The sequence below is a fragment of the Ciconia boyciana genome, chromosome 22, assembly GCF_034638445.1.
Source record: "Ciconia boyciana chromosome 22, ASM3463844v1, whole genome shotgun sequence".
Taxonomy (NCBI): Eukaryota; Metazoa; Chordata; class Aves; order Ciconiiformes; family Ciconiidae; genus Ciconia; species Ciconia boyciana.
Window position 1 is genome coordinate 3,006,090 of NC_132955.1, and position 27,427 is coordinate 3,033,516.

At 42.3% G+C, this 27,427-nt stretch overlaps 1 protein-coding gene across 2 annotated transcripts; it reads right to left on the bottom strand.

The window, feature by feature from the left end:
- Positions 1 to 1,602: 1,602 nt before the first annotated feature.
- ZNF652 (zinc finger protein 652) lies at positions 1,603 to 25,873 on the bottom strand. Of its 2 annotated transcripts, none has more exons than XM_072886100.1 (6): positions 25,494 to 25,873; positions 8,043 to 9,190; positions 4,449 to 4,596; positions 4,034 to 4,149; positions 2,577 to 2,721; positions 1,603 to 2,118 (listed from the first exon to the last, which is right to left on the bottom strand). In XM_072886100.1, the coding sequence occupies exons 2-6, from the start codon at positions 8,949 to 8,951 to the stop codon at positions 1,607 to 1,609; spliced, it is 1,830 nt and encodes a 609-aa protein (XP_072742201.1). In that variant the 5' UTR covers positions 8,952 to 9,190; positions 25,494 to 25,873; the 3' UTR covers positions 1,603 to 1,606. The 2 variants fall into 2 exon arrangements, with proteins under 2 accessions (XP_072742201.1, XP_072742202.1); XM_072886101.1 differs by lacking the exon at positions 25,494 to 25,873 and adding an exon at positions 24,843 to 24,862.
- Between the last annotated feature and the right edge of the window lie 1,554 nt (positions 25,874 to 27,427).

Sequence of the window (27,427 nt, forward strand, 5' to 3'; positions counted from 1 at the left end):
TACAAACCTGAAAAAAAAAACAGCTACTCACTGGTTAAAACAGATACATTTGGCATTCCAGCCCACCATCCCTGCACTAACTTGTCATTTCCCCCTCATTGCCTTTCAGGATTATGAAACAGTGACATGTCTACAATTCAAAGTTTCCTATCCTACAACTGTAAAACTTAGATTTGCCAAAAGTATGACTACGACCGCTAGAAATCATCCCATAATTTTATGCACATTACACTTATGGGATAGAGCTTCACATGGTACATACAGTGCTATCAGCATTTTCTTAACAATGCAACTGAAACACCATTGTCTCATTCAAACTTCTCTTCTCACTCTTACAATCAACCAGTCAGAAACACCACATTTATGATCTCACTTAATTCCCCTCTCCTAACAACTCCAGGAATTCCAAAAAGCAATCTGAAGAGCAGCATTTGATACAATCCCCAACTTAAAATCATACCATGAAAAGCCATTAAAACCGGCTCTCCTGCATAAAGAGAGAAGATGCTTGGCTGACTTGAGATACTTGATTTCCTCTCTGCTGTCAGATCTCTCATTCTCTTGTGACTCTCTACTCCCAAACTAGCGGGTCCCTACGTGTAAGGGGCTCCCTTTCTAACCCATCTCATACCTCACTCCAACTGAACTAAAGAAAACCTGTGGAGCAGGAATATGGTATCCCAACGTCCTTGTCCAAAAAGCTTAAGAGAAACTGTGAAAAGGGAAACATAAGGTTAAAAAAAAAAAAAAGCCCTACTAAAATAAATTACGTAAAGTTCTGAAATCATCACTTTTGAGGCAACCTTTCCAGAGACCTCTAGGGTTCCTTTCTTCTCTGAAGCACCTTTTAAGTTGTATGGTTGTAAGAATAAATTTAACTATAGAAGCTATATGCATCTTTTAAGAATCACATTTTGATGATTATAAAAATTTATCTATTATACAACATAGGTCCAGCTACACTGAAAAAATTACACCGCTTATTGAAATACATTTCATTTTAGAAACAGACTACTAAATAGGTCTATACAAAAAACTCTAAAATAATTTCTGTAGTAAAATAAAGAGTGTGTTAGGAGAGCTACACAAACAAGAAATTTTTTTGTCTTTCTTTATAATGCTCAAATATACTGTGATACGTGGCTGGCTCACTCCATAGCCGGCACCAAAAGCTGAAAAGAATCCATTACGATACACAGTGATACAATTAATGCTCTGTATTGATCTCACAGCCTTTCCGATTAGTACAAAGAAAACCAGGCCTATCTCCTCTTTGAGGAGAAGTCCAGGATATAAAAGCAAGCATACCTCATCAGCTGATATGAAATTATAAAATTCCACAAGTCTCAGTATCTGAAATTTATAAAAGTCACCAGTAAAACGCAAGCAAATTGGGTTTAAGTCCTGTTGGTTCCCAGGTTCAAATGAGCACTGCTGATCCAAAACAGGATTTCCTTGTTTGTTAACTGATTCAAAGGAAAAATTAGGACCGTCTGCTGGGGCTAAGAGAAAGACAAAGATCCTCACCAACTAACCCTCTGTACTTCCACAAGGGCATGTTTCCATGTGCATAAAATGGGAAAATAGCTGGCAGGAAGCAAAGATGTTAGTGGTGCTGTGCTGAACTGTTTTTTTCTGCCAGGTGTCGCAGAAAGTTGTCCTCACTCTGGCCTCTGTGATTTAAAGGCTCACTCTTAAAAAGAGCTGGAGGAGGGGGTAAATGAGGAACTGGGGGGACCGGGAGATGATGTGGGTGGTGAGGATGAGGATGTAGGTGAAGGTGTGAATATGGGTGGGGAATGGGGCGTGGAGGAAGTGGGCTCACTGGGTTGAGGTTGATAGGTGGAGTTGGGGTGGTGGGTGCGTTCACTACAGCAGGGACTGTGGTGGCAGAAGTCGTGGACAGTGGGATCTGGACAGCAGCTGACACATTGACAGGGCTGGTAACACGGAAGCACTTCTCCTTGTGTGCCTTGAGCATGTTGGAGAAGCGAAATCGCTGGCCACACACTTCACATGGGTAGGGCTTCTCCCCTGTGTGAGTTCTGCGATGTCTCTTCATGTTTGGGCGGCTGGTGAAGCTCTTCCCACAGATTTCACAGATAAAGGGCTTCTCTCCTGCCAAACACAGATACGGCAATCAGTTGGGCGCAGAACATCTGCTAACACTTACTTCAGCATACTTATGCAAACAAACTGCATCCTACAAAAGCTACTGTGACTGCTACCTTCAGCACATAGAGACACAGCTGTTCCACAGAAGTCCTCAGTCTTTATGAAATCGTCTCTCACCTTTGGATTTTGACGCACGAGAATCTTTTCTAAGGCTTTGGCAAGGGGTTCCTTCAGACCAAAATAACAAGGAAGTAAGCCTAACCTCTCATTTTCCCCCACAGCAAATCACAGGACTACAGACAGTTAAATTTAACAGTAAGTTAATGTATTAACCTTTCCTGTCTGATTTTCTAGGTTGGATAATAGTTTTGATCCCAAATTCCAAGAAAGGGAATACAACTGGAAGTAGAGGAAAGTTTTTGTCCTGGAGGTGCTTGTGCTTTTCTCTGATAAGTTCTTACCAGTGTGTGTTTTCATGTGCTCATCAAAGTACTGTTTCATGTTGAAGTCTTTGCCACACCACTGGCACATGAACTGTTTGTGCCCAATGTGGATGCTCATGTGGGAACGCAGCTGGTACTTGTACTGAAACCTCTCATCACAGTTCTGCAACACAAAAAACAGCAACCTGTGATATTCAGACATCACACATCAGGAAGCAAGGCAGTCATTGGACAGCATTCAAATGTATTATGTGAAGGAGTAAAGAATACCTGAACTAGTACACACACAGACCCTCACACAAACACAGAATTTAAATTATTTAGCAAGAGTCGAATCTGGTCTGTACTAAAAGGTCTGCTGGCACAAGAGCCTTGGCAAGGAGTGTGGAAGTCACAACCTTTAGTTGACACAGCTGTTGGCAAAAGCCCGGCAGAGACGTGGTTATGCCAACAGAAAAGTGCTTCTGTTGGCTTAAGGTATCATTTGGAGGTTTTGCAGCTTTGCCAGCAATCTCTGCTGGACTACGGCTTGCCTCCACTAGAGGACTCTGCTCACACAGCAAAACCAACAGCAGCTCTACAGCAGGCTTGTTTTTCAGCAAGCCAGTCTGTTTTCCAGCTATTATTTACTGGTATGAGGCAATTTCTTTCCCTGAGAGTCTTATCCGCAAGACTACTCTGGCTGCACTACCGCCATTACTACTACGTGTCTGGCTGGAGTTGTGCCCCGCTTCGTGGACAGGGTGAGCCACCAGACCTGCCCTGGAAACAGGAAGGGCTCTGCACCCCCTCTGCTTCCATCATGTGATACCCACAAGCATCCCCATCAGATGACTGAGACATTATCTGCCCCAGACATATGACCTGGTAAGTCTGTCCCATACAGTCTCCTTCCCGATGGCAGGCATAAAATTACAATCGCAAATGCACGTGAATGCATCAGTGAGATACTCATCCCAAACCATGCGCACGCGCACACACACACGCATGCGCTCGGTTTAGGAAATGCAAGTTCAGAGCACTGTCTTAGATGTCAAGGAGGTAATAGTTTGCAGCGAGGACAATAGTTTTTCCCACAAGTGAAAATCAAGCAGTAATTTGTTTCTTTTCACTGTCGCCACTTCTACCTGTTTCAAGTTACTAGGCAGGACAGGGAAGATTAATGTAATTTGCATCAGGCTTTGCTATGAACACCAAGGGAAAACTGGGATTCAAATCCTGCTGTAGTGTGTACTTGGGAAAAAAAATGACAGCCAGCATTAAAAGCAAACCAAATACCTCTCAGTCTGAACTGCTGCTAGATGCACTCCTGCTGTGCTCTCCACATGGAGAAGAATTTTCCCCAAATTTTTATGAAACTGCATCTCATTTACACGTCAGTCAATTCAGTTTCCACCTACATTCCCTACTGACAGCGTTATTAATTTTATACCTTATGCTACCGTATCTAAACATATTAGCAGTTGCTGCCTCACCTCACATCTGAAAGGTTTCTCTCCAGAATGCTGTAGGGAATGTACTTTGAGAGACATACTGCGTTTGAATGATTTTCCACAGGTTTCACATGTAAATGGCATGTCCTTTGTGTGTGCTGCAACACAACAGTACATTAGGGGGTCAATCAAATGCAAACAGTTCTTTAACCAATTTTTTCCTCCAGCTCTGAGCAGGAAAGTGATTACTACTGAACAGCTTATAAGTATAGACACATATGTACACACACACATATTTTGCTGCTGCCCAGTACTACAGATTTGAACTTTTTGCTAAGGATGAAGCTCAGACAACTGAGTTTGCCTTGTTATTTTTCTCCTCAAAACAGCAATTACGAGTTAAGAACCACAAAGACACATGAGGCAGAACCAACAGAAGCGCCGATCAATAACTCACCAACCATATGTTTCCGCACGTGGGCCATGGTGTAGAACTTTTTTTCGCAAATCTCACAAGAGAATTTCTTTTCTGCATATCCGTGGACAATCTTGATATGTTCATGGAGGGACCAGAGCTTCTTGAATGATTTATTACAGGAAACGCACTGAATGAATGGGATAAATAGAAGGAAGTTTAAATTAGAAAGATTCAGTGATTCAAGTTTGTGGAGTTAAGCCACGTATCTTCCTCTTGCATGACAAAAAGAAGCCCAAAACAAGTCAAAATGCTGTACACTGTCTCAGACTGCACTTCAGTTTACACTTACTGTTTCACAGATGAAACAACTACACTAAGAAAAGCCAGATCAAGCAGGATTAGAGGGGATGTTAACACACCGCATTTTGGTGCCACCTGAAGAGCACCACAGCCACTGCAATAACTTATTTCCAAAACAGAACAGCATATATAGCTGGATGCAGCCCTCAAGGAGCTAACACAGAGAAGACAACTTCACAGGCACTGATGCTGCTGGTGTGGGAAGAATCCAAACCCCTGGTGTGGGAAGAAGCCAAACAGAGGTAGAGGAGGCCAACACCACCAAATTGCCTTAAACCCATCTGCAACGTCCAGCCCTGTCTTTCACAGGAGCACTGTGACCCCTCAAACTCCTGGTCTAACGGCCCATGAACTACTCAAAGCTCTCTCATCCTTTTAGCTCTACACAGAAGATAGCTTCCATCTTGCAGCTCTTGACCATGCGGAGAGTCTGGTACACAGTTCACACAGCAAAGCAAGTTGTCACCTCCGTCTTCCGTGTTCTGACTCTTCATTTATACGTATCAGTAGCACTGTAGGTCTAAAATGACTATATACAAACAATGTTTTAATCCCTTCCCACAACTACTGTGAAATGTCCAGAAAGTCAGTGATGAGCTGGATCCACAGGCTTTAACGCATCTCTCTCTTTCCCAATAGTTAGTTCTTGCTAAAGGCTTCATAAAAAAGTCCTTGTACAACTTTGAAAATTCCAGAGTAATTTTAGTTGTGAAACTTGATAGCAGACACATATGTGAGGATACCAAGTCATTTTCATCTTTGAAGTGAAGAGGAAGGAATTATGGCTTGTTACTTTTTGTTAGCTGTTGGGGTGTTTGGGGTTTTTGGTACATCTGCATGTTTCTGCTTATCAGTTACCCTCCTTCCCTCAAAGTAAGAAGGGCTGTATGCTGTTCTCTGCAGAACTAGCAAATGCTATGCCTTCTGTCAACTTAAGTTGTTTCTTCTCTGTATGGGCAAGTTACGCTGCTTCCGCAGTGCGTGAATCTCTGCAGGCTTGGAAACTCTGGTACACCGCTCACCGTGCTGACTCCAAGGACAGCCTCTGCCTCTAAAAGTACCTACTTGGAGGCATGTCAGGAACAAACTATAGTCTTTGGGGTTAAAAAAAAACCCTGGAGAATAAAGCAATGCTAAGAAATGATCAAAAATCCTTTGATTTAAGGTTAAGCAAGCCCTTGAAGCAGTCAGTCTACAATTTAATTGATGATCAGCAGCAAGTGATTTAGAACACTAATAGCGAGAGCTACTACACAGAGAGTCTAAGATAACAACAGAAATTCTGTGAAACTGCTAATTTTGAAAGGATGAAAATCAGAAATTACCTGGAAAAACAGATATATTCCATCACTTAGATGAAAAAATATAGAGAGGAGCCAGCCATGTTTATCAGTTCAATTACCACTTATATAATTAAACCACTTTTTTTCCTAGACAAAGCTCCATATCCCTCTTGACATATTAAACCCTACATTAATGTAAAACTTTCATATCCCCTTACTCCTTTTGCCAAGTGTAATAAAAACAAATTAGCAGGCAGCTGTGAAACACATTCCAAATGTCAGGACAGACAAAAATAATCATTGAATATATGCTTATACTGAGAACTTGAAGATGAGTAGCAGTGCTTCTGGCACTAGAAATATTTGGGCAAGTTTCTGGATCTGATTCTTCTGGTACTGGATATAAAACACAATTTCTACAATTTCTTCTTTTCCTGTCACTTTTGGACAGAAGAATGTAACCCCTCAGAAGCACATGGGTGTGTGGATTACAGGATGCTTCTGCATTCTATACCACACACAAACTATTCATGAATTCCTGTTTAAAGGCAAAAGATTTTATGCTGTGAATGAGCCACCTGGATGATAGGGCATTCCTTAAATTTACATTTAAATGTTCTCTGCTACACTAAACTTCTGAAGTATTTATTTCAAAAACTGCAAGGACATACTGAAACGTTTATGCATTTTACTAACTATGCTCAAGGCTCATTATCTTATATTATACTCCTTCCTTCAGTCTTCCTCCTATGAGCTGAAACATAAGGAAAAATAGCATAGCGTTATATAGAGCTGCATTCGAGTCTTACAGCAAAGAGAAATTGCAATAAATATTTCAACTGTCTCCCACACAGTGGGAATTGAATACCAATTCAGTTTAGCATTTAAGCAAACAAACAAACAAACAAATCTTAAATCTTTCTGGTAAAACTCACTGGACAGACAAAAAACTTGTTGCCCTACAAACTCTCGACATTTCAGTTCTGCAGAAATTGAACTCAAGCTGCTTCATGCTGGCAGTGAGATTATTTCAGAAGTAGGTGGCAACACTGTGCCTAGTTTAACAAGGCAAAAAAAGCACGTTCGAATCGCCAGATAAAACAACAGTGCCCCCAGTTAGATGAGAACATAGATGCCTATGGGCAAAGTATAAACCACAGATGAATCACAAACTCTGAAACTCTTTCCACAACTTAAACTTTAAAATGGTTCTATTACAACACAGGCTTCCATTGTTGTATAAAATTAAAAGCTGCAAATCTTCTGGTGAGAAAGACCAGAGATCTTTATATTATCAGTGATATTTACTGAGCTTTTTGCACTGGGAAAAGGGCAGGCTCATGAACAGATTTACTTGCTGAATTCATACACTTCCACATGCATACATGAACACTACTGTAAATTACTTGTATATAATTATCTCAGTAGGATTTTTAAAAGTTACATTTTAACACAAGTACAAATCCTGACTTCACTAGTTTCTCTCTCACCTGCTTGCCTCTCCAGTATTTTACAAATTTCTGATTCCAATACCAGCGAAGTGCCATAATTCCGTTCTCCCTTGAAACCTTACCTGGACATACCGTGACTGAGTTTCAAGACACTGAAACGCTTTGAACTTTACAGCTAGCGATAGCTGCAGGTGCTCAGCACCTGAAGAAGGAGGGTTTATCCTGTCAAAGTACTTCACTGCAAATGCACTTGTTTTCAGGCCAGTTACTCTTGAGTCTGCCATTTGTTAAAGTAGCTTTGCGTTTTCCCCAACTTGTAGTTAAATACTAGAGTAACTCTGCTAAAGCAGATGTCAGTTGTACACTCTGTTCCCTGCAATTTACTTCTTTTGGAAGACACCAAAGTGTTGATACGTAGAGACAAGGTCTCGGTCAGAACCTGGTCTGCGCAAAAGATTTCCCCCTCTGAAGTGTCCACTAGCTGTATCCAGGGCACGACAGAAGGTATGGAAATCTGGCAAGCAGGTGAGCAAACCTACCTGGATATTTTTTTCACAGTCTGTTTGCTGGTGAAGGGACAGCTCACTTTCTAGAACAAATTTCTTCCCACATTTGTCGCAGATCTGCATGCGCCTGTGAGTGACGTTCATGTGCTTCTCCAGGTACCAGCGTGTGTTAAACACCCTGGGGCACTTCTCACAGGTTAAAGTCTCCTTCTCTTCACACTTTGATTTCTGCACAGGTGCCTTGGGCTCCTTTGCAGCTTTCTTCTTACGCTTGGGGGGCTCCACACTCTTTCTACGACCCCTTGTAGTTCTGGGTGATGGGGAAGTTGTGGCTGCTGCAGCAGATGCAGCTCTCCTTGTTCTCCTTTGTGCAACACTAACTTTTTCCACTCTTTTCTCTTTTTTCTTCTGCCTCTCATTTTCCTCATCATCATTACTGTCTTCAGTGGCCTCTTCCCCACTGTCACCCTCCTCTTCCTCACTGCTGGTCTTAAGAACAGCAGTCTCTTTGGACTGGGAGGGGACACCCTTCTCCCCTTTTGATACATTTAATGTTTGGTTGTTAAGGTTTACCTCTACTATAATCTGCTCCCTTTTGTAAGTCACTTCATCTTCCTCCTCTTCTTCCTCCTCAGAGTCGTCAGAGTTCTCTCTATCTTCTTTCACAGCCCGGACCTCTCCTACCGATCTGTTCTCCCTGAAATATGGCTGCTCCTCTCTTTCATGGAGATGTGGTTTACTCATTTTGCTGTCCACCAACACAGAGTAAGGACTTCCTGACTCTCTCTTGTATACTTTGGTGGACAGATCAAGTTCCTGGCTGGCACCATGATAAAACGTGGGTGGCACTTGACCACGGCGACTGTCCTCTTGCGCCATCCCTGCTACATGCACGGCACAGTTTTCAACCAACTGTTGGCAAGAATTGGCTGTTTGACTCATTTGGGGGGCCCTGATTCATTGAGCACCTTTAATCCCAGAAAACCAAGTAAGCAGCTTTATATCAGGATGGACTCTCAAGATCGATGCCTGTTCCATCTACACAGAATGAACAAAATATGATTCTCTGCTGGTGTTTAGCACTGATGTGTAGGTCACAGAATTCTGGTATTATGGCAAGAGCAGAGCAGTAGTAATTATTCTTCTGAAGAAAGTTGCCAACGAACTGTTGAACATTTTATCTATAAAAGACAACAGAGAAAACAAAGTCAATTAAAAAAAATATATCACTAAAATCTTCAGCAAATTATTCTGAGTTTGTACAACTGGGGTAAAGCACAGTGTATATTATCTCTGAGCTGTATCTGCTGGGGGTGGACTGTCCTATAGCACTGTCTCAAGCAAAACTGGCAGTTAGGTACAAATATGTGCACCTTTTGTGGGCATCAGAACTGGTAGCAGACTCCTGAGATATGGAAATCAAGGCATGCTCTCCGTTTCAAAACGCATATTCTCCACCCACCAAAGATCACCGCCACCGGCCTCAACGCTGGGCCAAGATGCTGATCTGCGTTTCTCCTGGACTCTCAGGAGCACTGATGGCCCCAAGACTCTGCTCTACTCCCATACACCTCTCCATCAAACAAGGTGCATACCTACACAAAAATACCTCTTCTCCTTCTCTATCTCCCAAAGGGAGCCCATCCTTACCCAGAAAGAGGACATACTATACCAAACAACATTCCATTAATGTAGATATGCATGAAGAATTTCAATGGAGACATTTTCAACTTGCAGCACTAAATCAGATTAAGAACACCATGTCCCCTGCTTGTTTCCACCCCAGAGATCCCTCATACAGCCTCCTGATTTAAGGCACTTATTCTTTTGTCTCATTCTCCCTTCCCCCAGCTACTTATTCCTGAATGCAGTAGCCAAACAATATTACATTTGGCCATCTAAATTTCACTTGCAGTTATCCAAGTTGGAATTTGACCAGGACACTGTTACTTCCTCTTGCAAAAAATGCCACGTGATCCCTAATGAATACAAGTAATCAAGCTCTCACATCTATTTTTCACCAAGACAATTACATTTTGGTAGCACAGTATTGCAACATCAAGCCAAGATTTTTGGCTGTGCAAATCAAATCAGAAATACATTGGAACTCCTGACCAAACAGCTAACTCAGAACTAAACCTGCAACTAGAGGGTGCAGAAAAGGAAAATTAAGGACAGAGCCTAAGAGACATCCCATGACTACAGGACAGAGAAGGGCCCTAACAGAAAATGGATGGATCGAGCAGCTGAGTATGAAGAAAGCCGGATCCCCACAACCAGAGTCTGAAAATTTCCTTGAGGTTGTAAGCTTGGGCTAAGTCCAGCAGACAGGTATACAACACTTGGATTTCGCAGAATCATGTGGCCATTTTTATTACTAGTATTCTTGGAGCAACAATAAAAAACAACCGACCTAAAGCACTATTACAGACACGGATTTTTATGATAAATTTCCTTCCGCATCGTACTGACTTAAAATACTCTCTGCACTACAAATGCAGTAACTTCCATCCAAACATGTTTTGATACAATTTATATATTCTAGTTTCTATTTTACTCTTCTACCGGAAATTTCCGCCATGAACAGGAGATGAACCTACCGACGGTCTTGGTGGTTTGAATAATAAAAAAAGACTGAACCATGCCCTGCAATCTTTGTGAAGTGACACGCTGGGGAAAGTGACTGACCAATAACCAGTTGTCTGATTGGCAGCTTAAAGCTAATTAAACAGATTCTCGAACAGTTCTCCAGTATTTCCAAATGCACTCAAAAAGTTCCCTGAAGAAGATGCCTGACAGAGTGACCCGCAGACAGACTCACAGCACCGCAACAGTGGGGTCCATTCTCGCTGCTGCATACTCACTCCATCCTCAGCAGGGTCTCAGCTTCCCAGCTCCAGAGGTGAGGCAGGAAGGTGAGTGCCAAGACCCAGCTAGGCCAGGAAATACGTGGAGATGGGCTGTTAACATTGGCTTGTGATCACAAGTAATATTCAGATGGAAAAACTAGTAAATAATAAACTGCCTGTGATTGCAAGCCAAAATTAACAACCCTATACCCAGGAAGGCCCTTCGAAAGCAGTGGGCATGATGAAATCCACTGTTTAGCTTTTCCTTTAACAAAATTTAATGAATTATTCAGAAGCTCAGAAAATCACTACGTCATGTAGAAAATGACACCCGATTATTTCCTCAGCATATTAAGCATCTCTCAAGTTGCACGAGTAAATCAGGAAGGCTATCAGAACGCTGCTGCTAGATAGCCAGAAAAAGCAAAAAACTTGTCATGAAAAGGAAGCTTTACCTCCACCCCACCTTCCATTTACTGAATGTCGAAATATTATCTTTCCATATCCTGCCATCATTTCACCTCTGCTCATTTAAGGAATATTCTGTATAATAAACCACTTCGTATGAACACAGTACCACTTCAAATAAAAACAACAAAGGGGCTTATTCTGAGTTATCAAAGCTATTTGGTCTTAAAACCACTTCACTCTGCAGAATCCGTAACCTACTTTCACTTTGAATACACCGCCTGCTACCCTCAAGGGACCCACAACTTTCGAACAACATCATTTAACAGTCAAACAGCTGGTAAAGCAAAGCCCTCCTGATACATTTAATACCATCAACACACTACAAGACTACTGACAGTTCTGAGAGACAGTAGTTTAAATACTGCCCAAAATATTTTAATAGAAGATTTTTTTCCTTAAGTTTCTAATCCTAAATGTAAGAAAGCAGCTTTGGGTGTTTTTATTTTTGCCCCCCCCCCCCCCTTTAAAAGGTGAATCCACTTTTTTCAAAGCTGCTAAACAGCTTGGGCTCACAGAATGAATTTCAGCCATACTACAAAAGGGAGCAATACAGGTTCAGATTAAAATGTAAAAAGGATACACAGTTTCAAAGCAATTTTTGAAGAAGCCTATCTAGACATAAAACCGAGGAATAACTCTATTACAAGCAGGTGCATGCAACACTTTGCAATCAATGATCATACAAGAAAGGCTTGAAAGCCTACGAATATTAAAGGCTCAAACCCAGAAAAAAGTACAACTTGCAGACACATGTGTAGGTGGAGGAAGCATGTGTATGTGGGAGCAACACTTCATACAATGCTTTCGCTACTTCTAAAGAAAAACCGCATTTCTTCACATTATCTGTACTAAAAATAGAACAATTTATAGCAGAGCACACTAGCACAATTACCTGCCCCAGCTCTGGCTCAACAGATGCCTTGAAATCAGCACAGACCAAGTGCAATATACTCAGAGGTTAACGACTTTAAATTACACTTCCTTAGTTTGCCCTCAGAGAGGGACCAGCTTCACAGTCTGGCTATCTCGTATTTTCGTATTTTCGTCTAACCTGTGCCAAGGACGTACAATTTGACTTCTGGCAAGCATCCACCAGCAGCAGACAGTGATGTAAAGAAAAACACTGCTTCTTCCAGCTTTTGTAGTAAGTGAAGTGGTTGCACAGTCATTTCTGCATATCAGGGCTCCCTGTGAGCTACTGACCCCTGCATGGCCTACAGCTGTTTGCCTGCTATCACAAACAGGCTGCCAGCTCCACAGATGTACACTTAACTGCTCATTCTTTCTGCCTGGATGTTTCTGGTGGCTCCCATAAAAGGACAGAAGAGGCACTTCGGGGCACTCCACAACCAGCGATGACCCTGCCACTCCTGGTCAATGTGACAGTGGCCTAATTTTTTTTTATTTTATTTTTAACCAGTTTAATTACTGCCCATAGGAAAGTTATCAATATTAGCTCTGAAAATTGACAGATGCTGGTCTAATTAATTTTGCTGTAGGTTGGCAAGTCTAGAAGGACCGCAAGCACAAGGGTGATTTGTCTCCTGACACAAAGACAGCACTGTATCGATTTATTACTTAGTTAACATCTGGAAGCTCCCCCCTCTCTTCCCAGATAGCCATAAGGACCAGAAAATTCCTTTAAAAAAATACCCACGCCTCAATTCACAAATCAGTGGCATTTGCCACAGAAGTTTTGCACACACCATACAGAAAAAGAAGAGGAAGGGCAGGAGCTTGGGGCTTTCCTGCAGCTCACCTACTTCTTGCATGAAAAGTGAATACTATGAAAAAAAGAGATTGCAGCAGTCAATGTCCAACATTAAAAATGCATTCATTTATTAGGCATCCATTATTTTCTTTCTTTGTTCTAACACAGCCTTTCGAGACAGGCACAGAAGATAATTTTTTGTTTCTGTTTACAAGCCACTTGCACTAGATTTCACTTCCAACTTGGTAGAGTAAGTGGTGCTCGCAACCTTCATATAGCTCACAAGACACCAAGACAAAATTATTTCTCCAGAAGTATATAGCACCTAATACGTGGGGGAATCTGAGCCACAGCTAACATTGCAGCACCAAAATACCACACACCTTATACAAGCATCACAAATAATTTGCACACTTCCTTTACAACACAAGACCTATAACTTCACATGAGACAACCCCCAAAACTTCTTTTTCTTCCCCCCTCCCGCCTTCAGTTTAAGAGCAGACAGATCTCAGTTTAACAGCATCTTTTTAATGGATACAATTAAGAGGCATTGCGGGGCATGAACAGGTTTTCCACTCTGCCATTTAGGTACACAGACCACTGTATATAAAACCAAGTTCAATGAGAAAGTCTGAGTATCTTGAAATTTGAAAATTTCTTTTCCATAAAACAAGACTTCTCTCAAACTACAGTTAGAGAAACTAAAAGTTAAGAAAAAATTATAACTGTTTTATAATTAAAGGCAATGCCATTTTGCATACGCATTAACAATCTGAAGTTGTTACGGATCCTGAAAGTCTTTTGGTTGGAAGCTACAATCCAGCAGCTCCATTAAGTCCTGGGGCAACCAGATTTGCACATAGTTTACAAGCAGTGAAACAACCGTATGCATAAATAAATAACTTACATTATTTAAGATAATGCGCCAATTTCAAACTAGTTAAGTAGTTGTTGAAGAAACTACACTCCGAGCAGGACTAAGGCAGGGGCTGCAGGTTGGGGGGGTTGATTAAATACAGCTCCAACATTATGCCAAACCTGGGACAGGTTACAGTCTGGACACCACTCAAACGTCTAACCAAAACTGGACGCCAGCTTCCCTGCTTCCTGAAGCTGGGTCAAAGTTAACTCATCAGGTAGAAATTTCTAGTACAGCTAAACCCTGTGTGAATTGAGAATGCAACACTGTAGCTCAACCCTTTCAAAAGAGCAGCATCATTTTAAGTTAAATGCTTGCACACTTATTAGTCACATTATTTGGATACAAAAGTATTAGAACTATGGTAAACTGGCACATGTATTTATTTTGAAAGGCTGATAAGTGAATGCATCATTCTGGCAAGTATAAATGTAGAGGTAAATAAGAGTGTGATTTTTCACTTAGCTTCTGTTAATATTAATCAGTGTTATCCATTAATCAATTTCAAGTCAGCAGACAGGACAGAAATACAAGAAAATGCATCAGAAAAATATAATTTTCATTGCACAGATACAACTTAGCTTTAAGTATACTGCCCAGCACAAAGTTATGCAGTATATTTCCCAAAAATAACAAAACATGAATGCTTTCTCACTACAACTCTGCTCTATGAAATCCTTCGGTAATGTGAATTCTGAATAGCCTATTAGCAAGAAACGCCTAGAGCTTGCAATGTGAAAATATGAATTGTTTGACTAAAATGGTCCAGTCACCTACAGTTCAATACATTAGCAATATTTCAGAGGACATGAAAAAAGAAAGTTTCAATATACTTGCACAGTTTGAAGAACAGGTGCATGAAACAGAATAGCGCACAGGCACAGCAATTCCCAGTTAGTGGGAAAACACATCTGGTACAAGTTACATCATGTCAGCGGATAGTAATCAGGACTATAACACAAGAGGGAATTATTTATATCATCGTACAATCACTCCTTTCTTGTGCATCTCAGCTGCTTTATATGCAAAAAACTGAAAATATGTTCTTAAGTGGCAAGTTTTATCTCAAGACAGAGCCACAGTCAGCACATCCTCACAGTGTTTGCATTTCTATGGGTAAGTACTCAAGCCTGCCTTTGCCCATGTAAATGCAAAATAAAAAGACTGACTGCGCCTAACGATCTATTCTGTCATCTGCCAGACGTCAAGGGACAGCTTGTAACACCCACCTAAGAGATGGTATCTGTAATAGGTTCACGCTTAGCAGAGCTACAAAGGAAAGGAGAGAAGAGTAATCCTATCTACTGTATCAGAAGGCTAATTTTGTGCAGCTGACACAGACTTTGGGAATATGGTGTAACATGGCAAGAGGATAGTCAGAAACAGCATTCACGACACAATTCCTGGGACTGTTCTGTGAAAAACAGAAAAAATCCTAATTCTCTTCTTTTCACTGCGAGCTCAAAATTCACTTAAAACAGATTCTCCCATCAACTCATATAAAAGATCAGACATAAAATGGTGTGTGGCGCTGTAGCTCGTATTTTGGTGAAATTAAAGCTATGCCACATATTTGGGCATCTCTGTCTTAAATGGATTAGTCTTGGTACAACTAAGCAAACTGACACGCACATCATAAAAAACCAACAACGTTGGCAGTAACTGAAAGTATTGCAGGGAGTCTTGGCAGGGAAACAAAAGACTGGAGAGTGAATAAATACTGTCCAATTCTCAAAGTAAAGGCCCGGGCAGAAGTATGTTTGACGGGGTGGTATATGAAAGCCTGAAGATGCAGTACAGCATCTAGACTGTCCCATCTTCCAGGTATTTTTTTCGACCATTCCTAAAATAATCTATGATAGGTATCTTGCTAACTCAGCAGGCAACATATTTTCACTGTATGGAGCTGGCTATTTGCCTGTAAGTATTTAACAGACTAATGGAAAATGAAACAGACCATATTTCCAATTCCAGAAAAACGCCTTATATAATATCCTGCAGCTAAAACATAAAAACGGTGATAAAAAACCTTCAGGCTTTTTCCATTTCTTAAGATGAATTATTTGGCTGTATCCAGAAATCTGGTTTGAGGGACAAAGGCTTTCAAACCAGTGATTTCCAGAACTGTGAATCTGGAATTTTTTCAAGCATTATCTCCACAGAAAACACTTTAAGAGGTTGCCATTTCAGAATTCAGCAGTATTATAATCCCTCGGCTTTTGCAATAAGCTGAAGGGTTTCTATTGGCTATGAACTAGTTTTAGATATGACAGCCATAAACCTCAACATTTTTCTTTTACTAGGCAAAACCATCTTGAAAGAAGTTCTCGTACACCATGATATACACTCAAATTAAAAGTCTAAGCCCTTCCTACTACCTTAAATATATAAAAATTAAACACCTGTGACTGAATTAGGAACTTCCTTGTATTCAAATCTATTGTTGTGTCTCGTCTATATCTTTCAATGCAAAAACCAGAAAGCAAGATGAAACCAAACCCAGGTAGTTTCTATTCAACTGTAGTCACTCACATGTATACACCCAGCTTTCAAATTTATTACTTTTCTGTAATTGTTTGATAATTCGAAGACACAGATATGAAGCAAAAAAGGTTTTATGACCACATTAACAGATCATCTGTCCCTTCAAATTTGTATACTCATCAAAATATGTACCAGAAGTTCAAAACTACCCACTGCTATGATACTGAAGGGCAATTGTTTCACCCATTAGCCTACTCTTTGTTCCAAATCACTTTTTATTGCCTAGCTTTCTTCTTGTTCAGTGGCAAGATTCCTTTTTGCTTTAAAAACTCTTGCTTTCATCGTTATCTGCTCACATATCTTGAAGACTAGTAAAAACTGCACTAAGATTTTAAACCATCCATTTATATTAATAGACGCCAGTGATGACACTTCTTATTAAACATTACTAACTTATTCTAAGATTGCAAACGATTGCACTAACAAATAGGCTACACACAAAACCATATGAAAACAAAAAGGAAATCTATCATCAAGATCTGTACTTCTGTTTCCCAAAGTTAGCATTTTTCCTCCCAGAGAGGAGGAGCTGAGAAAGAGGCACTAGATGTGTATCAGTGTCTTTGAATATGTAGATGGAGATCAGTTGAAAGCGCTCAAAAAAAAAAAAAGTAAGTGGTCTGTCCACAAAGTAAAGCTGACAGGTATAACTTCCACCTGGACATTTATTCTGGAAGAAAGGTGTTTTTCCTTGGTTTAAGCTGACAGCACTAACTTGGCAAGAAATAATAAACTTTTATATCCAGAATAGACTTACCTTCTCTCCTGGCAAGCCCTAAAGGAGACCTCTGCAATATGCAGAATGGAGGCAACAATCAAGTTTTGTATTTTTTACAGAGGGGTTCAGTTTAAGAAAACTCACAGACTGGTTCACTTATTTGCTTACAGCTTTTTGTTTACCAGCCTGTACTACCCATCACGGCATGTAACGTGCTCCTGTATCATTTATCTTTTACACTGTAATAATGGAATGTTTAAAATAATCTAATCTGAGCTGAGAGCATGATGTTACACGCACACTTTGCAGGGTCCCTCAGTCAGTTTAATGTAGTTTTTAAAACATACTTTGACTCATTTCCAGTCTACCAGTTTATCGTAAAAAAACCTGCTAAATATTTTGCAACTTTGCTGAGAGTGGTATGTAGTAGAAAAAAGAAGATTTAAATAGCAAAATCTTCTTTGGCTTCATGAAGTGTGAATTTGATCTCTCTAAAATAAAGTTTGTTCTTCTCGCATCATTGGAATGTGGTTACAGATAGGTTTAAAATCCTCTCCATTTTTCATTTAGAGCTCTTTACACACTAGATGATTTTTACTTTAAAACCAGCAACAAGTTTGTAAGTAAAAACCTCCGTAGCAACAAAAAAGCTTGCAGCAGGTGCACAACTGTCCTCTGCACAGTGGCAGATGCACTCGCTAGGAGCATGACTCACCACTCTCGTACTGGTAAATGCTGGGCTGATGGAGAATTAGCACACGGAGCTTTCCCTGCTGTTCCTTACCTGGGCTTCTCTCAGTATCTCCTCTTTTCAAACTGCCCACAAAAACACACCTGCATTTGCCTGCAGAGTTTCAGTTTTATAACTTCTAGCAGCATTTTAACAACCGAATCGCCAAACGCTACTCAGATCAAGCCCAGCTAACCTTGTGGTTAATACAAAGATAATTATGTGTGTTCATGCAAGCACAAATCACCAGCAGAACTGCTGTCCTGGAATTAATGTTGAGGAGTTTAAGTAATCTAGTGTTGACAAAGTCTAAATGTGCCAATACCAAAACTATACTATTGTAAGTGTTTCTCCTTGCACAATGTCACAACGCTCCTGTAAACCCTGAAAAACCATTCGGTACGGTTATCTTCCACCACCAATTACTGTCTTGTTTTGAGCTCCCGAATCTTCTGAAACATTACACACGGAGTTTGTTTTAGATGCACAACGTAAGCTTTTGATAAAACACACCGTCTTGCTTTTATAGTATTTACATAATTTAACGAAGCACATTTAACAACACACAAATTTATCAGCTTCCAAAAAATGCTAACCAAGTAACAACACTTCAACAGAACTCCTATTTGCACATATTCTACCTTTGCAAGTAGAAACTACATTCAGCGCTCTCCCTGAAGTTACCAGAGTTAGACATGGAGATATAAAGCTGTTCAGCAAGTCTATGCCTGATCAAAACAGACACTGTACCACGGCAGCAGTCCATTTCAACCTTCACATGTTTCACAGTTGCAATTCTCAAGCATAAATACTCTTCCCACTGATACAATGGATTTTATTCCGTTTTTCCTCTAATTCATTATGCAGCTATGGACACCTTATCTCCGCTTTGTATTTAAAATTCCTTCTGGGCAAAGTGGGGACAATTATCAGCTAAGGCCAAAGCTACCTGATCATTTTAATCTGATCTAAATCTGTGTGGTTGCCAAAGGAGGCAGTAGACTCTTTCCCTATTTATATGCCAATGCTGGCATTCTTATGGTTGCAAGGCGAGATGCCTTGGGAAATCAGTCTGCCTGGAAAATAACCATTCCTTGGGATAAATATTCAGCTAGATCAGTTCTCTGAACCAGCTCACTGTGCAACTTCATGAATACTACCATGCATTACAAGATTTTGCTTCCTGAAATAATCAATTTGTTCTACGGGTGCAATCTGGCTTTCACCTTCCATAAAATACCAAGGTAAGAGAACCAGAAGCAAGCACAGTAACAAATTTGTGGAAAATATCTGATCATTATGCTTAAGAATTGACGTTGAAAAAATAATGTATTTTCAAGAACCTGTAGCAAACAGGATTTTTTCCTCAAATGAGTTCAGCCTTTGCGTAGCTCATGTTCCTAATGATTATGAAAATATTCTTAGATAAGAGTTCTCTCTCCTTACTGACATGTTGTAATCCAAACCCACAGATTTACCTTTAAGAACGGTAGGATCAGAGTTACAGGCTTCAAGTCAAATCCCCATCTTGGCAAAGGTCTGAACAAACTATCACAGAAACTACCTCAGGACCTACTCAGTGGTGCACGAATTCCAAATCTCAGCAATGAGATGCTGTCTTTACAGCAGCCAGCAAGTTTCAGGGTGAGAGAGAGAACACTTGGGAAAAAAAAAACAAACACCCCAAAACTTTTCTTTTCCCTCTTGGCAAAAAGGAACAACAGTTACTTAGCTTCCTGAGCAAGACAGGGAACAGCATCTCAGTGAGAACCTTGATAAGATTGGGGTTATTTGTGTGAAGGGAGGGTGAGAAGGGAAGAAGAGTGTCCACTGACAGCAGGGATAATTAACTTCATCTTATTGTCTGAATTTGAAGTGCTTGGAGTGTGGGATAATAGAAGTTGGTTGTGCACAGGAGAGATTATGTTAAACGATTTTATAGCACCATAAGTGGGCTAGGTAATTTATCAAAGATAAGTAGAAGGTGGGATCCTTCATCAAGAAATCTGCAGGTTAGAGGAAAAGCTATGAAAATCTAAAAGAGCGAAAAGAAAACAGACTGGTTTAGGAAACAAGTTTTAAAAAGGCAGTAGAAAACGGTGTAATAAAGAAAAAGTAAGGTGAGGGGACATCAAACAGGAAAACACAAGAACTGGATGAGTTTAGAAAGGTACAAGTGGAAGAAAAAAAGTGCAACAAGGTATGTGTTAAAACAAAACTACCTGGCAAAAAGTTGCAATTAAATTCAGGACATAATTTTTCTCAGACCTTTAAACTGCAGTCAGCATGGCATTTCACTCTGACTAATAGATTTTGTCCTGCAGCTAGTAACTGTGAAATGAATGATTCAAGACATGCAGATTACAATAAAGCAAACTAGAGATTCTCAGCAGCCATTTTTACTATTACATGACATGGGCGACGAAGATTTATTAGGATATCTTTCTGTCCATGCTCAAGACTTCTGAAGTCACATCCATACACCACAACTTGTATTTTCATAATGTCAAGCCTACTGGTGTCACAGTGCATTAAACACCTATCCCAACATAAGTCCCTCAAAGTGACAAGCAGTTAAAACATGGGAAATCTAAGCACAGTTCATGTCACTTAACAGGGAACGTGGAGAATTTACTACAGTGAGAAACCATACAAAATATACTGAGGAATGGCAATGCATCTGACCCCATCATTTATGTGAGAAACATCTCAGATTTGCTAGCCTGAAAAAGAAAAGAAAAAAAGGAGAAGTTACTGGAATTAAGGATAGAGCTCCCATCATTGTTTGAAACAGGGTAATCTGTTAGAAAGGACAGAACCAGAAAACCTACAGAAGTATGACCAGCAAGGAGAGCTGCTTCTTTAAAACATACATAGCAAAAAATACCTGCATCACTCAGAAAACATAAATACTCCTGTTCAGCAAATGGCCAAAAATATTACAGTGACACAGCTAGTTGACAGTACTTGCTATGTGTCAGGATATTGGACACTAACAGCAATCAGGCTTTTTGTTAGAAATAATCTGCCTTCTACCAATAAAATTCACAGTTGTTGCTGTATGTAATTTGTCTTCAGACAGCACTATTAAGACACATTCCGTAATTCCCTTTTCATCACACAAGCACTAAAAAGGCTTAAATAAGCATGACCTGCAAGCAACTGTGGAGTTCAGAACAGATTTTTACCGTCTTCCATGAGACTAGTCAGGCATAGGAAAAGCCAAGTTCTAGTAAGCTTTCTGCACCTGCAAGATTCCGCTATGCTCCAACTCAAATATTTGCAACTTTTTGTGTAGAACATTCCCATAAAAGAAGGTATGTAGATCAATGGATGCTTGTCTGTAAATTTTTGACTATAAAACTTTCTGCCTGTAAAAAAAGAAAAACTCTACTACCTTTATCCTACCAGGCCATCTGTCTTCGCAGTGGTACCACAAATATTCCTCCAAAATTCCAGCTGAAAAACTTTCTGTTCACTTGTATTTAGTACCTGGGACAGAATGAAATTGGCTCAAGGGGTTTTGTCTCAAACGTTAATATGGATCCTAATTCCAGTAACCTATCTTCAAGCAGGCCCACTTGCCTTTCATATTACATTCCTAAAATCACTTTTCCACTGAAAGAATCAAGTTTCAAAACTTAAAAATACACAAACAAGAGAGCAAACCGGCATAAAGTGCTGGCAGTTGCTTAGCACAGCTAAATGTTTCTCTTGAGTGAAAACTACTAGTCTGAAACCTCCTCAGGGAAGGGTGTCTGAAAGTGTCAAGGAAACTAATGCAAGCTGCTTGTGTTAATGAGTTTAAGCTGCTGGCACCAGAGCTACCGCCAGAGTTTCACTCCCTATGCAATTGTTTTTCAGGAGGGAGGAGCAACCTAAAAATCACCAATTTAAGATCACTTGGCAAATTAAACATTTGCGATAGTAATTTGGAAATTAGATACTAGAAGTTTAGGTTATAACCAATGTTTCAACTGAACTAGGAAAGTCTGTCTGTTATGCTTTTTCTAGTTACGAGACCTACATGAATTCTACTTAAGAGTTACAAGCAAACCCCACCCACTTTCCAAAATACTGAAAATGAAGATCCTGCAAAGACCCAAAATGGTATATGATTTTACTCACACTTACTCACTTATAAGACTATGTGTTTAAACAGAGTTTGCAACTTCAAGGACAAATCATATTTTTAATAAAATGTTCTTAAAGGCATAAAATTTGTCACTTCTAGACAAAACATACTTTTATGCTAACAGAGATTAGTTATTTAGACTTTTGATACAATAAAGGAGTTATTGCAAAGTTTTTCAAATATGTAAACCTAGTATTTACAATGGAAACAGCTGGAAGTTAGGCATTTAGATCCACAGAAAGAACAGGTTAAAAACTACAGACTCTTATTGGAAAACACTGTCTGAAATAATTCAGCCATGCTTCCTCAGCTTGAGGAAGCTCAAGACATTATAGGGTGATGTCAACTGTAGACAGTATCTGCTCATTGACTGCATTAATATTTAAAGTGTATAACTTCATGATAATAAAATGACCTCCACATAAAAATCTACATTTTCTTCTAAATGTTGTGGGGGAAAACACCCAAACTTTGGTATCATAAGATTCTGAAAAGACAAATAGCACATATTTAGCAAAACGTAAACTAATGTTGTTTTAAAAAAAACAAAATTATGTTCTTTAAAATGTACTTCATCTTCCATTTAGAAGCCAAGATCTGGATCTTGTAGGTAGAGCACTGTTTCACAGCAGAATACATTAAGAGATCAGCTGTTCTGTGCTGTAGGAATTTAACCAAGTAAGAGAATGGATATAAAATATTTTAATACAATAATAATCCACAGAATCAGGTTGCTAGAGAACATATCAATCTTCTCAATTGGTTGGTACTTCCTTCCAATTATGTCTCTCTTTTTTGTGGGGTTAGAAAGAAATTTATTCTTTGATAAGGCATATTATCGTGTGCCACAGAGAAATAGGTCACTGATGACATGTAGCTTTGTCATCCCCTTAAATATACCTCTGCCTATCTCAAATATGCTATTGGTACACCACTCTTCCATTAGGCACTGATACGGCAGATGATACCAGGGCTGGAAGATGGGATCTTGTTTACTGAAAATATCTGTTTAATGCAGTTATACAATCTCAGAGGACTCTTCCCAAGTCGTTCTTACATGGACATCTCATGCTCTAGGTGGTATGACACCAGACAAAGTACGTTTGATCTATAAGCACTTTCTTGTACATATAAAGACTTTCCATCTTTAGATGAAATTGCACCTCTCAGTCTGAAATTTCCACATTCTATAATTCTGGCAATGAGAATAAAAACAGAACATCCCAATATCTTGCACTTGCAACAGAACCTGACAAACTGCTTTTATAATTTAACTCCTATAGATACCTAACCATTCATATAAAACTGCTGAAGAATTTACCCTCCAGAAAACATCAGTTAAAGGCTTCCTGTATCAGTATTAGATGAGAAGAAATAATAATATAATCAACTAAGTCCTTTAAAACAAATGAACAATAGCCTATAATGCCAAAGTCTCTTTTGATCATGTAAACATTTGAAAGTTTTTTTTTACAAATATTACAACTGCTAAGCCACAAAACATTTACTGATCTTCCCAAATACAACTGATCTCAATTACCGCAAATAAATGCTGAAGTAGCTATAAATACTAGCCACCAAATACTAGATAAAATAATAAATAAAATCTTAAGTCTCCGACATCCTATTCCATGCAAATTGCTTAGTTAGAAAAATAAAAAGCCTTCATGATTTTGCACTTCTCTTTCAAACACATACTCACTGAAAAAGCTTTCAAAATTTCTATCCCTCAGCTACACATTTACACTGTGAATTTACTCTATATCTCAACTTTATTATCAACATCTAAATTTTAGTGTTGGCTGCCTGAGGCAGGGATGGGACTCTTCATCCATTGAGCACAACCACCATATTGCAAGTGCTTGATGCGTCTCTATAAAGCAGAAAAAAATGCATCTTACATGCAGGTGGAAAGACAGATAAAGGGGTTTCAAATAGGTACTGATGAAAACACTAGACCCACGTAAAGGATGTAAATTATCTGTTACCATAAAATATTAGATCCTTTTTATATGAGATTTTCCTACTCCACAGCCTTTTTATAACCAGTGTCCATAGTCCTGCATCTACAATGTGCATTTTGTTAATACACACCAGATACCTCAAGAGAAAGAGCGCCCAACTTCCACATGCGAACAATCAAGCTGCAGTCAATCAGCACGGTGGCAAATCAAGGTGCACCAGACCATCGTTCACAAATCAATGCTCACACATTACATCTCCTTTATTCAGCGCACACGCACATACCCCACCATCATTCTCTTGATTCACCGCGCATACACCACTGTCAACAAAGCATGTGCCAGTTGCCATTCCCAGAACAATACAGCTCAGGTCATCCCCTGAAAAGATAAAAATGCACATTCCTCACACCCTTTATGCCTGCAGTACTTCCCTCGCTTTGACTTAAATCACTTCTACTGCACGAGATGCCACAACTCAGTTGTGATTCAAGATACTTACATAATACTACTAAGACCAAAGAGATACATTATCTTGAAGCATATCTTTTCATTCTAACAATACCTGTACCAAGACATCCACAGGACATAAAGTTGCACACAAGGCAGTTAAAACAAAACCCAAAACCCTGGGATGCACATACCACAACATCTGTCCTGAGAGCAAAAGAGGAGGAGGAAGATACCTAAGCAGAAGACTGAGGAAGAGAGAAAACATCTGATTTTTTTCCTTCACACACCTAGACCCAGAACCAGCTACTGGAAAAGGTAACATTTCATTTCCTCACCTACCCAATGACAACTCCAGTCCCAGAAGCGAGTGCATTTACGAACCGCCTTCCCTCCTAACAATCGCGGACCGTGCACCGTCGTGGCTGCACAATTAGCAAGTGACAAGGAGGAAGGAGAGGGCTGCCAGTGGCCCCCACACCTCCATGCCACCACTCCGCGGGAGGGGGCTGGAAAGCAAAGGCAGAAAGCGAAGAGGTGTGGAAAGGCAGTCCAGAACAGCCAAATACAGCAAGATTGGGGGTTTTTTTCCCCACACTTGCTTCGTGCAACTCACCTTCCCTCCCCTCCCCCCAGGCAGGTGGCACAGCCCCCTCCCAGCGGGGTGCAGAAGCCAGGGCAGAGCCCCTGGCCCTCCGCAGCATTCCTCCCCCGCCCGCTCCCCTCCTCCCGCGGGGGGCTCCCCGGCTGCACCCCCTCCGCCCGGGGGGTGCCCTGCCCGCACCCTGCTCCCCCGGAGGGCTGCGGGCCGGGCACGGCGCGTCGTGTCCTCCCCCCCCCCAGCCCCGGCTCCCTTCCAGGCCGGGAGGCGGCTCTACCCCGCTCCCTCCGTCACCCACCCCCGGGCTGGGCCTAGCGTTGCTCGGCGGCTGCCGCCAGGCCCGAGGAGAAGGGGGAAGGGGATCCCCAGCCGAGCGGGCGGCCCACACTCACCCAGGCCGATCCCCTCAGGGCCGCCCCCGCCGCCTTCCATGCCGGGCGGCGAGGGGAGGGGGGCACAGGCGAGGCGGCGGAGGGCGGGTGGAGGAGGCGAGGCGGGAGGGCGGAGGGCAGGGCGGCCGGGGCCCTCCCTCTCTCCCTCCGCTCGGCCCCCTCAGCCGCCGCCGCGGCGCTCGAGTAGCCGCTGCCTCGGGCTCGGGCTCGGGCTCGGGCTCAGGCCCAGGCCCCGCCGCCGCCGGCGGACGCGGCTCCCGCTCCCCTCAGCCGCCGCCGCCGCCGCAGCGCTACGTGGCCGCCGCAGCCAGTCTCGCGACTCCGCCGCGCGCACGCGCGCGCGCGCGTGCCGGTGCGGGCGCGCGCCGAGGAGGTGGTTGCCGCGCGGGGGGGGGGGGTGGGGAGTGCGCGTGTGCGCGAGCAGGGGAGCGCGCGCGGGGCGGGGGGGCACGGGACACCCATAGGCTGAGGGGAGCGGGGCCGGCGCGCGGCGCCCAGAGGCGCATGCGCCGTCGGGCGGTTGCCTCGCTTCCCCCCCCCCGCTCCCGCTCCCGCCCTTCGCTGTTCACCTCAGGCTGCGGCGGGACTGGAGGGGAGCGCGGAGCGCAGGTGAGGCGCGCGGAGGGCGGTGCGCATGCGCGGGAGCCGGCGCCCCGCGGGGCTCAGGTGAGGCGGCGCGCGCGGAGCCCGGTGCGAAGGTGGGGGAGGGCGCCGGCTCCCCTCAGCGGGGCCGACCGTTACTCCGCTGAGGTAATTAGAGAGGCCGCCCTAATTGCAGTCAGCTGAGCCGGGCAAGCTGTGGCGAGCGCTCCGCCGCGCTGCGGCTAACCCTGGCCCACGCCTTGCCTCATTCCGCGGGCACCTCCGTCGCTCCAGTGAAGGCCCCTGGTCGCAGCCCTGCCGCCGGCAGCCGGGGTAATAATGGCCGTAATGGGAGCAGGGTCGGCGCCGGGCCTCGGGGCCCCGCTCCTCACGGATAAATGGGGATGACGCTTCACACAGCGGCTGCCGTGAAGAAGCGGCAGCCGTGAGGGAGTGGCTGCGGCCTCGGGATGGGAGGCGCCTTGAAAGGGCTCGTGTGTCGTGTAGGGTCACAGAGCTATCCCTCAGGAGCCAGGTAAGACCTTAAAAAAGGCCGCATCAGTGAGGCCCTATCTGATTTACAGTAGCCAGAGGAGTTGGTTGCTTCTGTTATGCCAAACCCCAGCTCCCACTTGTTCAAACCTCCCTCTCCCCTTAAAATACTAATAGCTACTTAAGTCTGGCCTGTGGTTTCTTGATTACACCCACCTGCAGGGCCCAAGCCTGATGTATGAGGGAGATGTGACAAGAAGTAAAAAATAGTTTTTGCTGGTAGAGCTCCCTGTTGGTGGCTGGTATGGGGCTCATAAAAGGATGTGGGGAGGGTCGGGGCTGCTGCTTTCCAGGCTGGGACAGCGTTGTGCAGTGGTACCACCTCTCCCAGGAAGCTGCGAAGCTTGCTCCATAGCCCTGAAAACCACTGCTGAGTGCTGTGTAGGAGGGAAGAGCACTGCTGTGGTTTAGGTTTGGCGGCGGTAAAAGAATTAGCGAGAGTAGCAGAAACAGGAAAAGGGGGAAGGGCAGCAGCCCTTTTGGTAGTGTTAGCTGCTTCCCAGGGACTTCAGGAATCTCTCGTGCCATGTAGCTTTGGCTCCCTCTTGCCCACTCTCAGACTTGTGTTCCTGCTGTAGTTGCCTTTTAAAAATCCCTTTAGTCTGCAATCCCTTCTCTACCTGTGGTTTGTTTCCTCAGCTGCTTTGGTTGCTGCAAATACCCCTCCTACCAGTGTAGGGCACTTGATTTGAGGTTCTGCAAAAAATCTACACGCCCTCACCCCCCTGAAATGTAATGTTACGTGCCAGAGTATTTGACCTGCTCTTGATTATTGAACATACAACCCAGATCTGAGCTCC

Excerpts from the sequence above, each read along its gene's own strand:
- ZNF652 (XM_072886100.1), bottom strand. The coding sequence starts at position 8,951 with ATGAGTCAAACAGCCAATTCTTGCCAACAGTTGGTTGAAAACTGTGCC. Across the intron at positions 4,150-4,448 it reads CGTGCGGAAACATATGGTTG|CACACACAAAGGACATGCCA; the intron begins GTGAGTTATTGA and ends GTTGTGTTGCAG. Across the intron at positions 2,722-4,033 it reads AGAAACCTTTCAGATGTGAG|AACTGTGATGAGAGGTTTCA; the intron begins GTGAGGCAGCAA and ends TTTGTGTTGCAG.